We start from the raw sequence: 14196 nt of genomic DNA, 5'->3' as shown, positions 1-14196 counted from the left end.
AGCACTTTCTAACTTAAATCCAACATGTATGCTTGGATCTCTTTAAGTACCATTGTTTTCTCCTGCTGCATGACACTGCCCTCACTTTTAGACAGCAATGAATCACCTGTTTCTGCTGAAAAGCAATTTGCAACTTTCCACCATCTACTTTATTCTCAAGATCTGCCAAGACTGAATAATTTTATTTTCTGTTCCCAAAACTAAAAATGCACCCATAAGAGTTCAACATTCAGTTGTGTAGTTCCATAAAGTTGACACTGAGCAACTCAGAACATTCTGAAAGACTTTGATGAGACAATTGAAATGTAATGTATCATGTCAAATGAAACCTATTTTGAATAAATAAACAGTTAAAACTTGTACAACTTTGATTTTGAATTTACCATCATTGTTTGGAAACTTATGGACTGCACTCTGTACAGGAACAAAATTATCACAAACTAACACATTAACATTTTGATTGCTACAGATGCTCTCACTGCATTCTGTGGTGAGTGCTGCTTTGTTGTTGCCTTATACTGGTACCTACATGGAGAGACCACACTCTGGCAGCTACCTGTGTAGTGGTTTTGCTGCATGGCCTGGCTTGCTTGGCTGAATATTACTGGAAAGCTGGGTGTGATGACTTCTTGTGCTGTTCTAAGTTTCACACATTCGATGCAAAATAAATACAGCTATTCTGACAACTTAATTTTTTAACTTCAAAGCTTTCCAAGAAATGAATTACTGCATACACATAGGTTATGTCAATATTGTTTCATGCCTACAAATTACATCTTTCCTGTAGTTTTTTATAGGATTTTAGAAGTATATGATGAAAGTGATGGGTCACTGTGGATTCACCTCACTGCTTTAGTGTTCTTTCCTAGTTACTCTTCTATAATATCTGCTGTCCTCCACATATTTGTAACTGTAAAACACCAAGGGAAGGATGAATCAATCTGTGGTATCACTCTAATACATCACCATTCTTCGGGAACTACAATAATAACTTCTTTGCTCCAAGTTTGTTACTATGTCTGGTGAGATGTCTTTGACAAATTCATGTCCAATTTGCTTCATATATGATAACGAACTGATCACTTTGCCACAAGAGGACAGACTGCCAAGTGATACAATGTGAAGTGGTATGATGCAATTACGCTGTCCTACTATGTTTACAGACAGGCACATTTCACACACCATTGGCGATGTGCTTGGGCGGACCTGCTGGCTGCTATGAAATACCTATCATCCAATTTTAAGAAACCTATTCAATGAAAACATTTGCTTCTTACCAATCTTACAGCCTAATATATTCACTCAGTACAGGACAGACTTTATTTTTTTTATTCATCATAGCTACTGCACTTATCAAATTAAGATAAGCATCACACACAATTTAAGAATTTTGCAGAAATAAAAACATATTGCATAGATTTTGTGTATGGTTCATTTTAGCTCATACATTGCTGTGAATGAAATGTAGCTAACATATTAAATTGTATTTAAAGCTGAGAGCAGAGTGATATCTATTACCATTGGTTTTTATAGCTAAGGGACGGTTGCACACTGAATGGCCAGTATTTTGCCCATGTGCAACGTGAATCATGTGGACATCATATGTGTCGTATTTCATAAACAGTTCAAGATATCAAAACAAGGCTTTCTTCTAATGATAGCACACAAGGAGGTGCATATTTTTTCATGTGATTAATGCTCAAACTTTTTTATCTATTGAGATATGGAAAGAACTATAGCTTTTTCAATGAAACAATGTACTTCTCTTAAGAGCATTTAATATCTCATCAAAAAAGAATACTGTGGCATTGTACACATTAATATTTGTGGTTTTCTATGTGGCCTACTTGGCTTTGATCGAAACCTGTTTTTTATTATGTCACAAGATGTTATCACTAAGTAACTACATGTTTTAATTATTTTGGTTTCCATCGGTACCTTTTGTTTATTTACAACCTTTAGAATGCTTTATAGCTGCATGAAATGATGTCAGCTTTCCAGCTAGTGTCTCAATCAATGCTATTAAAATGGTCTTTATACATGCCTGTCACCATCTTTACGATTTCTTCCTCTGTACAATCACAATGGTGTGCTATTTTTGTTGTTGTCAAAAATGAAGATGAAAACAGCAACACAAATAAAATCACAGCAGTAAATGCACACAGGCTGAATATTGGAAAGCTACTGAGCACTCATGGTGGAAATGCTGCTACCTGGCCACTCTACCTGGCCAATAAGTGCCTCACACATTAATACTTCCAGAACACTCAGAGGGGGAGGGGAGGGGGAGGGGAGGGGGAGGGGAGAGGGAGGGGGGGAAAGGTGGAGATGATGACAGCCTGTTGTAACATGTCGGGCGTACGTATGCAGTGGCAAGTGAGCACGTGTATACATGTCTAGAGCAGCTGATGAAATGAATAACAGTGTGTGTAAATGCATCCAGAGCACCTGGGGATGTAGCAGCATTAAAACATATCTAGTGCAGTCAAAGGTTTAAGTAAAAATAGATTAGCCATGAAATGAAAAGGTTTTTTTTTGACAATCAGCCTACAAAATTAACTTATCTGCACCTCCAGCTACATTTGGCATCCCATATGGTACATACACAAAAAAGAAAAGAAAGAGAAAGAGAGAGAGAGAGAGAGAAGGGGGGCAGGGAGGGAGGGGGAAGGGGGGGGAGGAGGGGAGGGGGGGAGGGTGGGGGGGGAGAGAGAGAGAGAGAGAGAGAGAGATAGAGAGAGAGAGAGTGGGGGTGGGGGGGGGGGGGTGCGTGGGAATATTTGTAACACCCTTTCCCTCCCCTTTCCTCACACACACAGTAGCAACATGTAGACAATACGAGGGTGAGTCAAATGAAAACCATAAATTTGTAATAACAAATCGAAATTTCGCGCCGTTATCCTGTAAGTTGCTAAGCGTGCTACAAACAGCATGCAGAATGGCCTGTAGGTGACAGAATAGTGCAGATGCACACATACCATCGTATTATCAGTATAAAGATGGCCGCCCCACTTGCGACTTGCACTAGGGAAGAACAGCATTCTATTATTCGGTTTTTGTCTAGTGAAGGTGTGAAACCTATTGAAATTTGTCGACGAATGAAGGTTCAGTACGGTGACGCATGTTTGTCACAGCAGCAAGTTTACGAATGGAGTAGGAAGTTCCAAAATGGTGTGACTTCAGTGGAAGATGCTCCTCATCCAGGACAGGCACAACAAGTTGTGACTCCACAGAACATTGCAGCAGTTGAAGCCATAGTGAAGGAAAACTGCCGAGTGACACTGAATGACATTGCAGTATGTTTACAGATTAGTCATGGGTCAGCACACCACATTGTGCATGATGTGCTCCAGTTTCACAAAGTGTCTGCAAGATGGGTGCCACAGCAGCTGACTCCTGAAATGAGAGAATGAGGTGTTGATGCTTGTGAAGAACTTCTTTGGTGCTTTGAATGAGAAGGTGCTGGCTTCCTTGCAAGAATCATTACTGGGGATGAAACCTGGGTTCACTCCCATCAACCGGAAACAAAGAGAGCGAGCAAGGAATGGTGCCATTCCTCATCACCAAAACCAAGGAAGTTTCGAAAAGAACCATCAGCAGGAAAGGTTATGCTGACTCTCTTTTGTGACGAAAAAGGGGTCGTTTTGGAGCTTTACATGCCTAGAGGGACCACTGTCACCAGTGCATCATACACAGATCCCCTTAAAATATCATCTGCAGATTGCAATATAATAAAATGACTTGGATTGCTGTCAGCAGGTGTCCTTTCGCAACATGACAATGCAAGGCCCCACACTGCCCGTACTACAGTTGCAACAATCACAGAACTGCATTTTGAGTGTCTTCCTCATCCGTCATACTCACCAGACCTTGCCCCAAGTGATTTCCATATGTTTGGACCACTCAAAGAGGCAATGGGAGGAAAAACGTCCCATTCTGATGAAGAGGTACGCCACGTGGTGCATGAGTGGTTGTGCAGACTACCAAAACAATTTTTTTCTAAAGGAATTTATAGACTTTGTAAGTGCTGGAGGACTTCCATTGAGCATGGGGGAGATTATGTTGAAAAGTGATACAGTTTTGTACCACTTCTACACAATAAACAATATTTAAAAAATATATTTAAGGTTTTCATTTGACTCACCCTCATATAATGTAACAAAGGCATTTGCATGTAAAATGTAGTGTTTTTCACACAGGAACATTCAGTACTTTGTTTAACTATTGGTTAACCATAATATTTAAAGGAAGTAGACTAACTTGCAAGTACTGCAACAAATACTTTTAGAAATATAAAAAATAACTATTCCTAAATTCAGAACTGTTAGTTCCTTTCTATCCTTCTTTCCTACCTGATGTGAAACCAACAGTTCCTAAAGCTACATAAAGATTTTTTTTCTATTTATAAATATGTCTATTGGCAGTACTTGCAATATTGTCTGTTGAAGGTAAGCACTGACCAGCCATTCTGAATGCTTGTAAGTTTACATTTTTATTGGTGAATTTTTCTTTTTATAAAATATTAGTTGCTCCTTTTTCAGTACATCTTCATTTTGGACAAATTAGAACCCTTATGAGGTAGTCTAACTTCCGTTACAGCCCTTTTTCCTCACTGTATTGTGTTATTGAAAAATCTGGAAGTGCATTCTGAAATCATGCCTTATTATTATTGTTTCATCATGAGACCTGGAGGTTACTGAACAAGCATACATACAAAATTTCAGTATCAAAGACACTGTATACATTCATAGAATACAAGCACAATATCCATATGGTGAAAGCCTTCTGCACATTGTTAAGGGGTTTATTCTTTACTAAGGCTCCTATTATCAGATAACCCTTTCCAGATTTGCCGAAACAGGTCTAACAGAAGAGGAGGTTGACAGATTCTTTCAGCAAATGGAGCTCCATGTAGGGTTGCCATAATACAAGGACGAAAATCAAGGACAAAATCTGGTGATTACAAATATGTGGTTGAAACATGGACCGAAATGTTTTGCAAGTGACCGTTGGTGTGCATTTCAGTTATTTTATACACACACACTCAGACACTGTACTGGAGGTTTCATTGTAAACCAGCTGTGGAAAACTGAAACAATCGAAAAGAATTGATTATTGCACTGCTTCCACAGTCTGTTCTGAAAATAGCAAAGCAATTCTGAAGTGACACGGAATATCAGCACAGGTTTTAATGACTATTGTCAAGTTTGAGGAGTTATGAAACACTTGATCGGTGGACAGTGGCAAAAGTTGTGTAAAAAAATTCTTTTTACTTACTAACCACTTTTTTCGTGGACATTTTCCTCTTCGTCCAGGACACCCATCTTCGATCATAAAATCGCGGACGGTCCACGACGTATGGCAACCCTAGCTCCATCTTATCTTCATACGAAGTTCAAACAATGGAAAATCCAGGATGGAATAAAGACCATGTTATGAAAAGAAAAGATTGCTACTCGCTGTATAGAGGAGATATTGAATTGCAGACAGACACAAGAATAAGACTGCCATACCTGTTGTGCTCCTGACCAACAGACCTTTGTCTACTCTAGAAGAAGGCCTTTTGGCCAAAAGCTCATCATGTATGGCAGTCTTTTTGTTGTGTCTGAACTGCGACTCAACATCTCTTCTATAAGGTGAGTAGCAATCTTTCCTTTTCATACTATTGTATTCATAGTAAGTCTGTATGTATATAACTCAAGATATGGTTGACTAGTGACAAGACTATCAGAATGCATGAAACAGATGGTATCTGTACCACTTTTTTCCAATGTCATCTAGGGGAATACAGGGTGTGTACAAAATATCTGTACAACTACTAGGTTCTGCTATGCAAACAACAAAAAATGTTCATTATATAAGCCGTGAATACTCTCAATAAAAAAAAAAGAAAAGAAAAAAACTTCTTATTTGGCAGATTTATTCACTTTACCACCAAATTCTTTTTCTTTTCTGTGCTTCCAGTTTAGTAAAAATATTTACAGCTACATCTGGTATGAAATTCTGTAATGCCATGAGAAAGAGAAACACATCTGGTTACAGTAGTTCTGCTCTTTTGTGTAGAATTTGTAATTATTTTAAAAATTACAATATAGTTATAAATATTTTAAAACATGTTTGGAGACTGTTTAAACAAGATTACCTTGTACATCACCACATTTCTCTTCACACTCCTGATGACTGGAGAAACGGTTGTCATTCCCTTCACAGCCTCCATACAGAAACTGTTTACAAACACCATCCCGGCTATCATAAAACCACTTTGCCATACTCTCAGAGCAAGGCCCTTGTTCATCAGGGAGGAAACAGCTTTCTGAAAAATTATATCATTTTTATAATTTACCACTAAGCGGCATCACCAAGTCAGGCATGCCATTAAGTGAAGTGTTGAAATCCTGGGAAACATCCATAACAAAAGGTGCAAAATGTGTCATTATAGGGGGAGGAAATGACATTTATAGAAATGAAAGTAAAGTATCAATGCAAGAAGAGTACTGAGGGAAACTCTAGGGAAAGCTCCTCATTCTGAAGTATAAGTGCTAAGCATTCCTCAAAGACACGACTTGATGGTCGAGTCCTGCGTAAATAAAGAAATTACCAGAACAAATAGGATATTTAGGAAGATATGTAGCAGCTTCCCAAATGTGACTTTCATAAATGCAACAAGCTCACAAAGAGAGCATTTCACAAGGCATGGTTTACACAGAAACAACTGCGGAAAAACTATAAACTTTAAAAATTTTGGAAAAATTTGACAAACTACAAGGGCAGACACAGACACCCGTGATACTACCAATGAAGGAAGAGGCAGGAAAGTCTCCACTGTGCCATATAAAAGAAAAAGAAACAACCTCATCACCAACAGAAGCAGACCCACAAACGTCACCATGCCCGATAGAGGAAAAAGAACCAACATCATCACCAACAGAAGAGGATCCACCACCCACACCCCAAAAAGAGGAACAGATAATGCAAATAACAGGAAAAGAAGTAAGGTCATCAGAGACCCGACAGATAAGATATGGGAGGGGAGAAAGAAAAAATAAACCTATCAGGGACCAGGACTTCCTATATAATGAAGCTGGAAACCGGCCAACCTACAAGAGGCTGTCATCGAAGGAAACTCAGGATTTTCACTGGCCCAAGACCAGCAATGCCACAACATAGCAGACAATCTGAGAAGCACACCGGTACTAGAGTGTAAAAACCAGATGTACCCGGAGACGACAAAACCAGGAGAAAACGAAGGGAGAAAAAACATGAAGATAATGTTATAGAATGTAGAAGTATTGAAAAACGCAGCATGCATAGCTCCAACAGACTTTCTCAAAGGTTATGACGTAGCAATATTCACAGAAACTTTTCTCACAGATCATAGGCAACACCCGAAAATCTATAGCATAAATTTGTTGGCAAAGCAAGGAGAAAGGGGGCAACCCCAAGGGGGAATAACAGTCCTACTGAAACCGTGGATAACACTAATTATAGTGACAACAGAACTAAATCACTCCATTCTAATAGAAGTAAAACATTTCACAATATTAGCAACCTACTTCCAGCCAAGTGAATCGGCCATAGACATAATTGATGAACTGGGCCAACAAATAAGATGGAGCAAGAAAGACATCCCTTTACTTATCACAGGGAATCTAAACTGTCGGTTGGATGTACAGAATCACAAAACAAAATTAGTAATTGAATCACTACAAGAAGAAGGCCTCATCCTGCTAAACGACACAAACGTCCCTACGTATTTCTGCCATAATGGCATAAGTGCTATTGATATCGTCCTCATAAGAGGAAACATAAAAGGGGGCATAAGCCCACTTTGGAATGCAAACCACACGCCTATAAGAAAACACATCCCGATGAACATAGCCATACAAAGTGATTGGAAGGCAAGTGAGAACCAAGAGAAGAGACTGCTCTCGAGGAGACTGGATTCACGGAAAGTGGAAGAATACCATGACCAGATAGAACAAATTGAGTCCTTAATTGACAACTCAAATGTAGAGGAGGCAGCGCTTGAACTGGAGACACTCTTAAAACAAGCAACTACCCCCCAGGAAAGTGAGAAGAGCTAAACCATGATTCGATCAAGAGTGTTATCTGCAAAGAAAAGAAGTACTCCAAGCTTTACACCGACTAAAAATGGACACAGATAATCACTCACTACTACACTCATATGCTGAGAAAAGAAGATCCTACAAAACACTAACAAGGGAGAAGAGAATGGCACACAGCGAAGAAGAGGGAAGAAGACTAGCTGAAGAAGCCAGGAGAGACCCATTCATTGCAATCCGCCCCTGAAAGCAGGCACAGTCACACTATATAAGCATGGAAGAATGGACGAGACATTTCAAAGACATTCTCAACAAAGATGGTAGAGAAGGAGCACAGGTAGCAAGTCAAGAGCTCACACTGCAAGAGATACCAGGCTGGTCCCCACTCACTCCAAATGAGGTCCGAAACATCATTGAATCAACAAAAAGGAAGAAAGCAGCAGGACCTGACATGCTTTACAACGAATACCTTAAAGACACAGCCCATCTGCTAGCACCAACCTGGACAAAACTTTATAACAAATGCATTGAAACAGCAAAAATCCCAGGCCAGTGGAGAAAATCAATAGTAAGGGTAATGTACAAAGGGAAGGGCGACCCTAAGGACACAAACAAATATAGAGGAATAGCCTTGGAAAACAACCCTTTTAAGGCATTCACAAAACTAATCACAGGAAGAATAAGACACACTTTGGAAGACCACCTCACTGAATCTCAATTCGGGTTCAGGGAAAAAAGATCCACTACCACAGCAGTGGAGCTGCTTTTAAAAAACATATGGGAAACCATCGATAAGAAGCGAAAATATTATGCTGTATTCATAGACTTCACAAAGGCCTTCGACCTCCTCGATTGATCATTAGTAAAAAGGATGCTCGACGCAACCCTGGGAAGAGACAGTGTCTGGACGAGGATCATAAACTCCATAAATGAATGGAATGAGATAAGGATCTCGGACAACCTCAACCTGTCTGAACCAATAAGGCAAACAAACGGAGTACTCCAAGGAGACCCACTAAGCCCGCTTCTGTTCATTCTGGCAGCAAAGGACATTATGGAAATCGCTCAAGACGAAGATGTCGAAGCATATGCCTACGCGGACGACATTGTGATAGACTCAAAAAGCTTAAAGAAACTACAGGAGACTATAGACGATGTGGAAAAATGATGCACAAAACACAAGTTAATAATCAACACCGACAAGATGGAAATGATGGTATTCAGACCAGGCGGGCAAATCCCAAAAAACGACAAGAATTGCACTACACGGAAAGCAAATATCTATCACAAAAGATTACAAATATCTAGGGATGACACTCCAGCCGTCCACAAAGTGCTTCACTAAACATACAACAGAGAAAGCGACACAAGCCATCAGAGTGATAAATGAAATAAGTTCCATCAGAACACTAAATCTAGACACAGCTATGGCACTCTTCAAATCAAAAATAATACCGATACTGGCTTATGGGATAGAAATCATATGAATACACCTAAATGAAAAGAACTTAGAAACATTGGAAAGAGTAAAAGCAACCTATATCAAAGGAGCATTAGGGGTAGCAAAAACCCCAAGATCAAGATTAGTCTACCTTCTCGACCGAGAATCTTTCCCCATAGAGGATCTAAGGACAAGTTTCTTACTTCCCAACACATCAGCATCAGAGAACCTACTAAGATCACTGCTCAGGAAAAGAGAGGAAGTACCAATGGAATTCTATGGATCTGGGGCCATGATCGACCGCACTTGGACAGCAGCATATTTTGAGATGAGACACGTACTTACAAGACTTGCAGTACACAGATTCCAACATGAAATTTGTGCAAATACACTCCTGGAAATTGAAATAAGAACACCGTGAATTCATTGTCCCAGGAAGGGGAAACTTTATTGACACATTCCTGGGGTCAGATACATCACATGATCACACTGACAGAACCACAGGCACATAGACACAGGCAACAGAGCATGCACAATGTCGGCACTAGTACAGTGTATATCCACCTTTCGCAGCAATGCAGGCTGCTATTCTCCCATGGAGACGATCGTAGAGATGCTAGATGTAGTCCTGTGGAACGGCTTGCCATGCCATTTCCACCTGGCGCCTCAGCTGGACCAGCGTTCGTGCTGGACGTGCAGACCGCGTGAGACGACGCTTCATCCAGTCCCAAACATGCTCAATGGGGGACAGATCCGGAGATCTTGCTGGCCAGGGTAGTTGACTTACACCTTCTAGAGCACGTTGGGTGGCACGGGATACATGCGGACGTGCATTGTCCTGTTGGAACAGCAAGTTCCCTTGCCTGTCTAGGAATGGTAGAACGATGGGTTCGATGACGGTTTGGATGTACCGTGCACTATTCAGTGTCCCCTCGACGATCACCAGTGGTGTACGGCCAGTGTAGGAGATCGCTCCCCACACCATGATGCCGGGTGTTGGCCCTGTGTGCCTTGGTAGTATGCAGTCCTGATTGTGGCGCTCACCTGCACGGTGCCAAACAGGCAAACGACCATCATTGGCACCAAGGCAGAAGCGACTCTCATCGCTGAAGACGACACGTCTCCATTCGTCCCTCCATTCACGCCTGTCGCGACACCACTGGAGGCGGGCTGCACGATGTTGGGGCGTGAGCGGAACACGGTCTAACGGTGTGCGGGACCGTAGCCCAGCTTCATCCTACGGTCTTGGCGTGCATCCGTGCGTCGCTGCGGTCCAGTCCCAGGTCGACGGGCACGTGCACCTTCCGCCGACCACTGGCGACAACATCGATGTACTGTGGAGACCTCACGCCCCACGTGTTGAGCAATTCGGCGGTATGTCCACCCGGCCTCCCGCATACCCACTATACGCCCTCGCTCAAAGTCCGTCAACTGCAGATACGGTTCACGTCCACGCTGTCGCGGCATGCTACCAGTGTTAAAGACTGCGATGGAGCTCCGTATGCCACGGCAAACTGGCTGACACTGACGGCGGCGGTGCACAAATACTGCGCAGCTAGCGCCATTCGACGGCCAACACCGCGGTTCCTGGTGTGTCCGCTGTGCCGTGCGTGTGATCATTGCTTGTACAGCCCTCTCTCAGTGTCCGGAGCAAGTATGGTGGGTCTGACACACCGGTGTCAATGTGTTCTTTTTTCCATTTCCAGGAGTGTACAACATACCACAAACCGTCAAACCTTTGCAAGTGTACACTATGTGGACAGTCTTGTGAGAGACACCATACAGAAATATGCAACAAGAGGACCAGTTCAATTAGAGACTATGCAATAAATGGTTCAAATGATAATCTGTTATAATACCTGCACTGAATGTAATCTACTACTAAGAATTATGCAGACACTCAATACATCCTTGTAATTCACTCTCAAATGGTTGTAATCTAATGTATAACTATAATGGCTATTTTGCTGCAATAAATTCTGACTGTGTCTCAAAGTCGTGCTGGGCAGTAGTTAATGATATGAGGAACACTGATTCAAAAACTAAAATTAATAATATAGAGTTAAGTATACATAATGATAATTTTTCTGATCCTTATATAGTTAGCAATATATTTAATAATTACTTTATAGATGCTATTGAAAATGATACTTGCATGAAACAAGTGAGGCAGTTTAAATATGATAAGGAAAAGGAACGGGACTCTTGTAAGCTACCTACAGTAACCATCAAGGACGTAACACAGCTGATTGACAGCCTAACAAATAAAAGATCAGCTGGATGTGATGAATTTTTTCCTTTTCTACTGCAAAAAATGCAAGGGTGAGTTAGCCAGACCATTAGTCCATCTAATAAATTGTGTACTTGAAGAAGGTGTGTTTCTGAAGAAAATGAAACTTGCTATAGTTAAACCTTTACATAAAAAAGGGGAAAGAAAACAACCACAGAGCTACAGACCAGTTGCCTTAACCTCAGTGTTTGGTAAATTAATTGAAAAAATAATGCTAGAAATCTTAATTGAGCGCTATAATATGAATAATTTAATAGGAGATTTCCAACACGGCTTTAGATGTGGTCGGAGCACCATATCTGCAGCAGTACAGTTTGTACACTGTCTGATGGAGAAAATAAATGACGGTTATGAAACAGCAGGGGTGTTTTTAGATCTTTCCAAAGTGTTTGACAGAGTCCATCATGGCGCTCTTTTAAGTAAACTTGCTTGTAATGGTGTCAGTGGGAAACTGTTGTTTTTAATAGAATCTTACCTTAAAGATAGACAATAATGCACAGAAGTTGTGTATGATAATGGAGAGGTAATCGAAAAAGAAGATCAAAGATAAGAAATATAAATTTTGGTGTGCCACAAGGCTCTATCTTGGGCCACTTCCTGTTTATTTGCTACGTGAATGATTTCCCAAAAGTATTAGACACCAGTCATCGTATTACTATGTATGCTGATGACACCTCTGGGGTTTGCTGGGCACATAGTAATGATGACCTAAATTCAGTGGTACAGAATTTTGTTGAAAAAGCCCAAACACATTTTGAAAAAGAAAACCTGGGGGTCAATATTAACAAAACTAATTTAATTTATTTTAAGACAAATGGCTCAAATAAAAATACTGTTGTAAATGAGGACATTCAGGAAAATACCTGTTCAGAATGTAAATTTCTGGGGATATATATAGATGACAGACTTTCGTGGACTCAGCAAATAGATCATGTCTGTGGTAAAATAACATCTAGTCTGTATTTACTATGGAGATTAGTTCAATATTTAGATATTGAAGCAATAAAAATAGCGTATTTTGGGTTGGTGTATCCCCATCTATCTCATGGAATCGTATTGTGGGGTGGGTGTAGCCAATATAATATAAGAAGGGTATTTGTATTGCAGAAAAGAGTAATAAGAACTATGGCAAAAGTAAGACCCAGAACTTCACACAAAAACCTGTTTATTAAGTTTAATATTATGACTATCTATGCAGTATATATGTTTCAATCAATATTATTAGTGAAAAAGGACAAAAAAGTGACAAACAGGAATACAGAAATCCAGGATTACAATACAAGACACAAATCAGACTTTCATATGGTGAGCAGACGACTGAATCTAACAAATACCCCATTCATTAAGGGAGAAATATTTTATAGTTCTCTGCCAAACAACCTGAAACAGCTTTCTGGTAGAATTTTTAAAAATGAGTTTAAAAAATGGCTTATATTGAAGTGCCCATACAGTATGGTGCTGACATGATTTGACCTCAGGAATGCTATGTTAAATATACTTTAATGATCTTTTACTTAATAGCATGTAATCTATTTATATTGTGTATCAATAATCTAAATGTAATTATTATAACATTGCCCATGCATGTTAAATACATGTTTCGAGCTGTAAGATAAATAAAAATCATTTAACATAATTTACCACTGCAGCACATAATAAAACTGTATGATAAACAGAAGATTCCTTTCTTTCTAAGACATTGTTTTCTTCTCAATTTCCCATAATAATAGTATGATTTACCTTTTCTGAATTCTGCAGCAGGTACAGGGGTAAGACTCCGCTTCTCACAACGATTTTCACAATCCTGTAGTGTCAGAAAATTGTTTTCATTTCCTCCACACCCATTGTAATAAAACGACCTGCAGCGCACCTCATAAGAGTCATAATACCACCGTTCAGTATAATTGTAGCATTCACCACCAACAACAGGTTTAAGAGTACAGATGTCTTGCTCTGTTGATACAAAGGAAATTAATTAAAACGAATCCACAAACCTTGTGATACAAAAGGTCTTCAACTAAAAGTTCATGAGTGTTTAATGTACTCCTTAACTAGAGAAATTCATCATCACAGAACTATCAAATAACCTTCCTTCCCATGGTTTTCATTGAATAAACGATTTACAAATAAGTAAATAAATCAATAAATTAGTAGGAAAGAAGGAAGATTAAAATTTAACATGCCTTCAACAGTGATTGAAGTAATTTGAGACACAGCAAAAAGTCTGAATGTTTCAAGGATGGGAAAGGAAATTGGCTGTGCCCTTTCAAAGAAGCCATTCTGACATTTTTCTGGAACACTTTAGAGAATTCATGGAAAATCTAAATCTGGATGGCCAGACACAGATTTGGACAGTCATGCTCCTGAATGAAGAAAATAATCTTCAATGCACATTTTCAATT

General features: G+C 39.9%; 1 protein-coding gene across 3 annotated transcripts in view; it reads right to left on the bottom strand.

Moving 5' to 3' along the window:
- The window catches only part of LOC124796273 (papilin), a 259683-nt gene that overhangs the window by 94839 nt on the left and 150648 nt on the right, over positions 1 to 14196 (bottom strand). For all 3 annotated transcript variants that reach the window (XM_047260389.1, XM_047260387.1, XM_047260386.1), the window contains 2 exons: positions 13535 to 13747; positions 6143 to 6313 (listed from right to left, as the gene is read on the bottom strand). In XM_047260389.1, the coding sequence (XP_047116345.1) occupies positions 6143 to 6313; positions 13535 to 13747 (384 nt within the window). The remainder of the gene's footprint in view (positions 1 to 6142; positions 6314 to 13534; positions 13748 to 14196) is intronic.

This window comes from Schistocerca piceifrons, chromosome 4 (assembly GCF_021461385.2).
Source record: "Schistocerca piceifrons isolate TAMUIC-IGC-003096 chromosome 4, iqSchPice1.1, whole genome shotgun sequence".
NCBI lineage: Eukaryota > Metazoa > Arthropoda > Insecta > Orthoptera > Acrididae > Schistocerca > Schistocerca piceifrons.
This window is presented reverse-complemented; position numbering and strand designations above follow the sequence as displayed.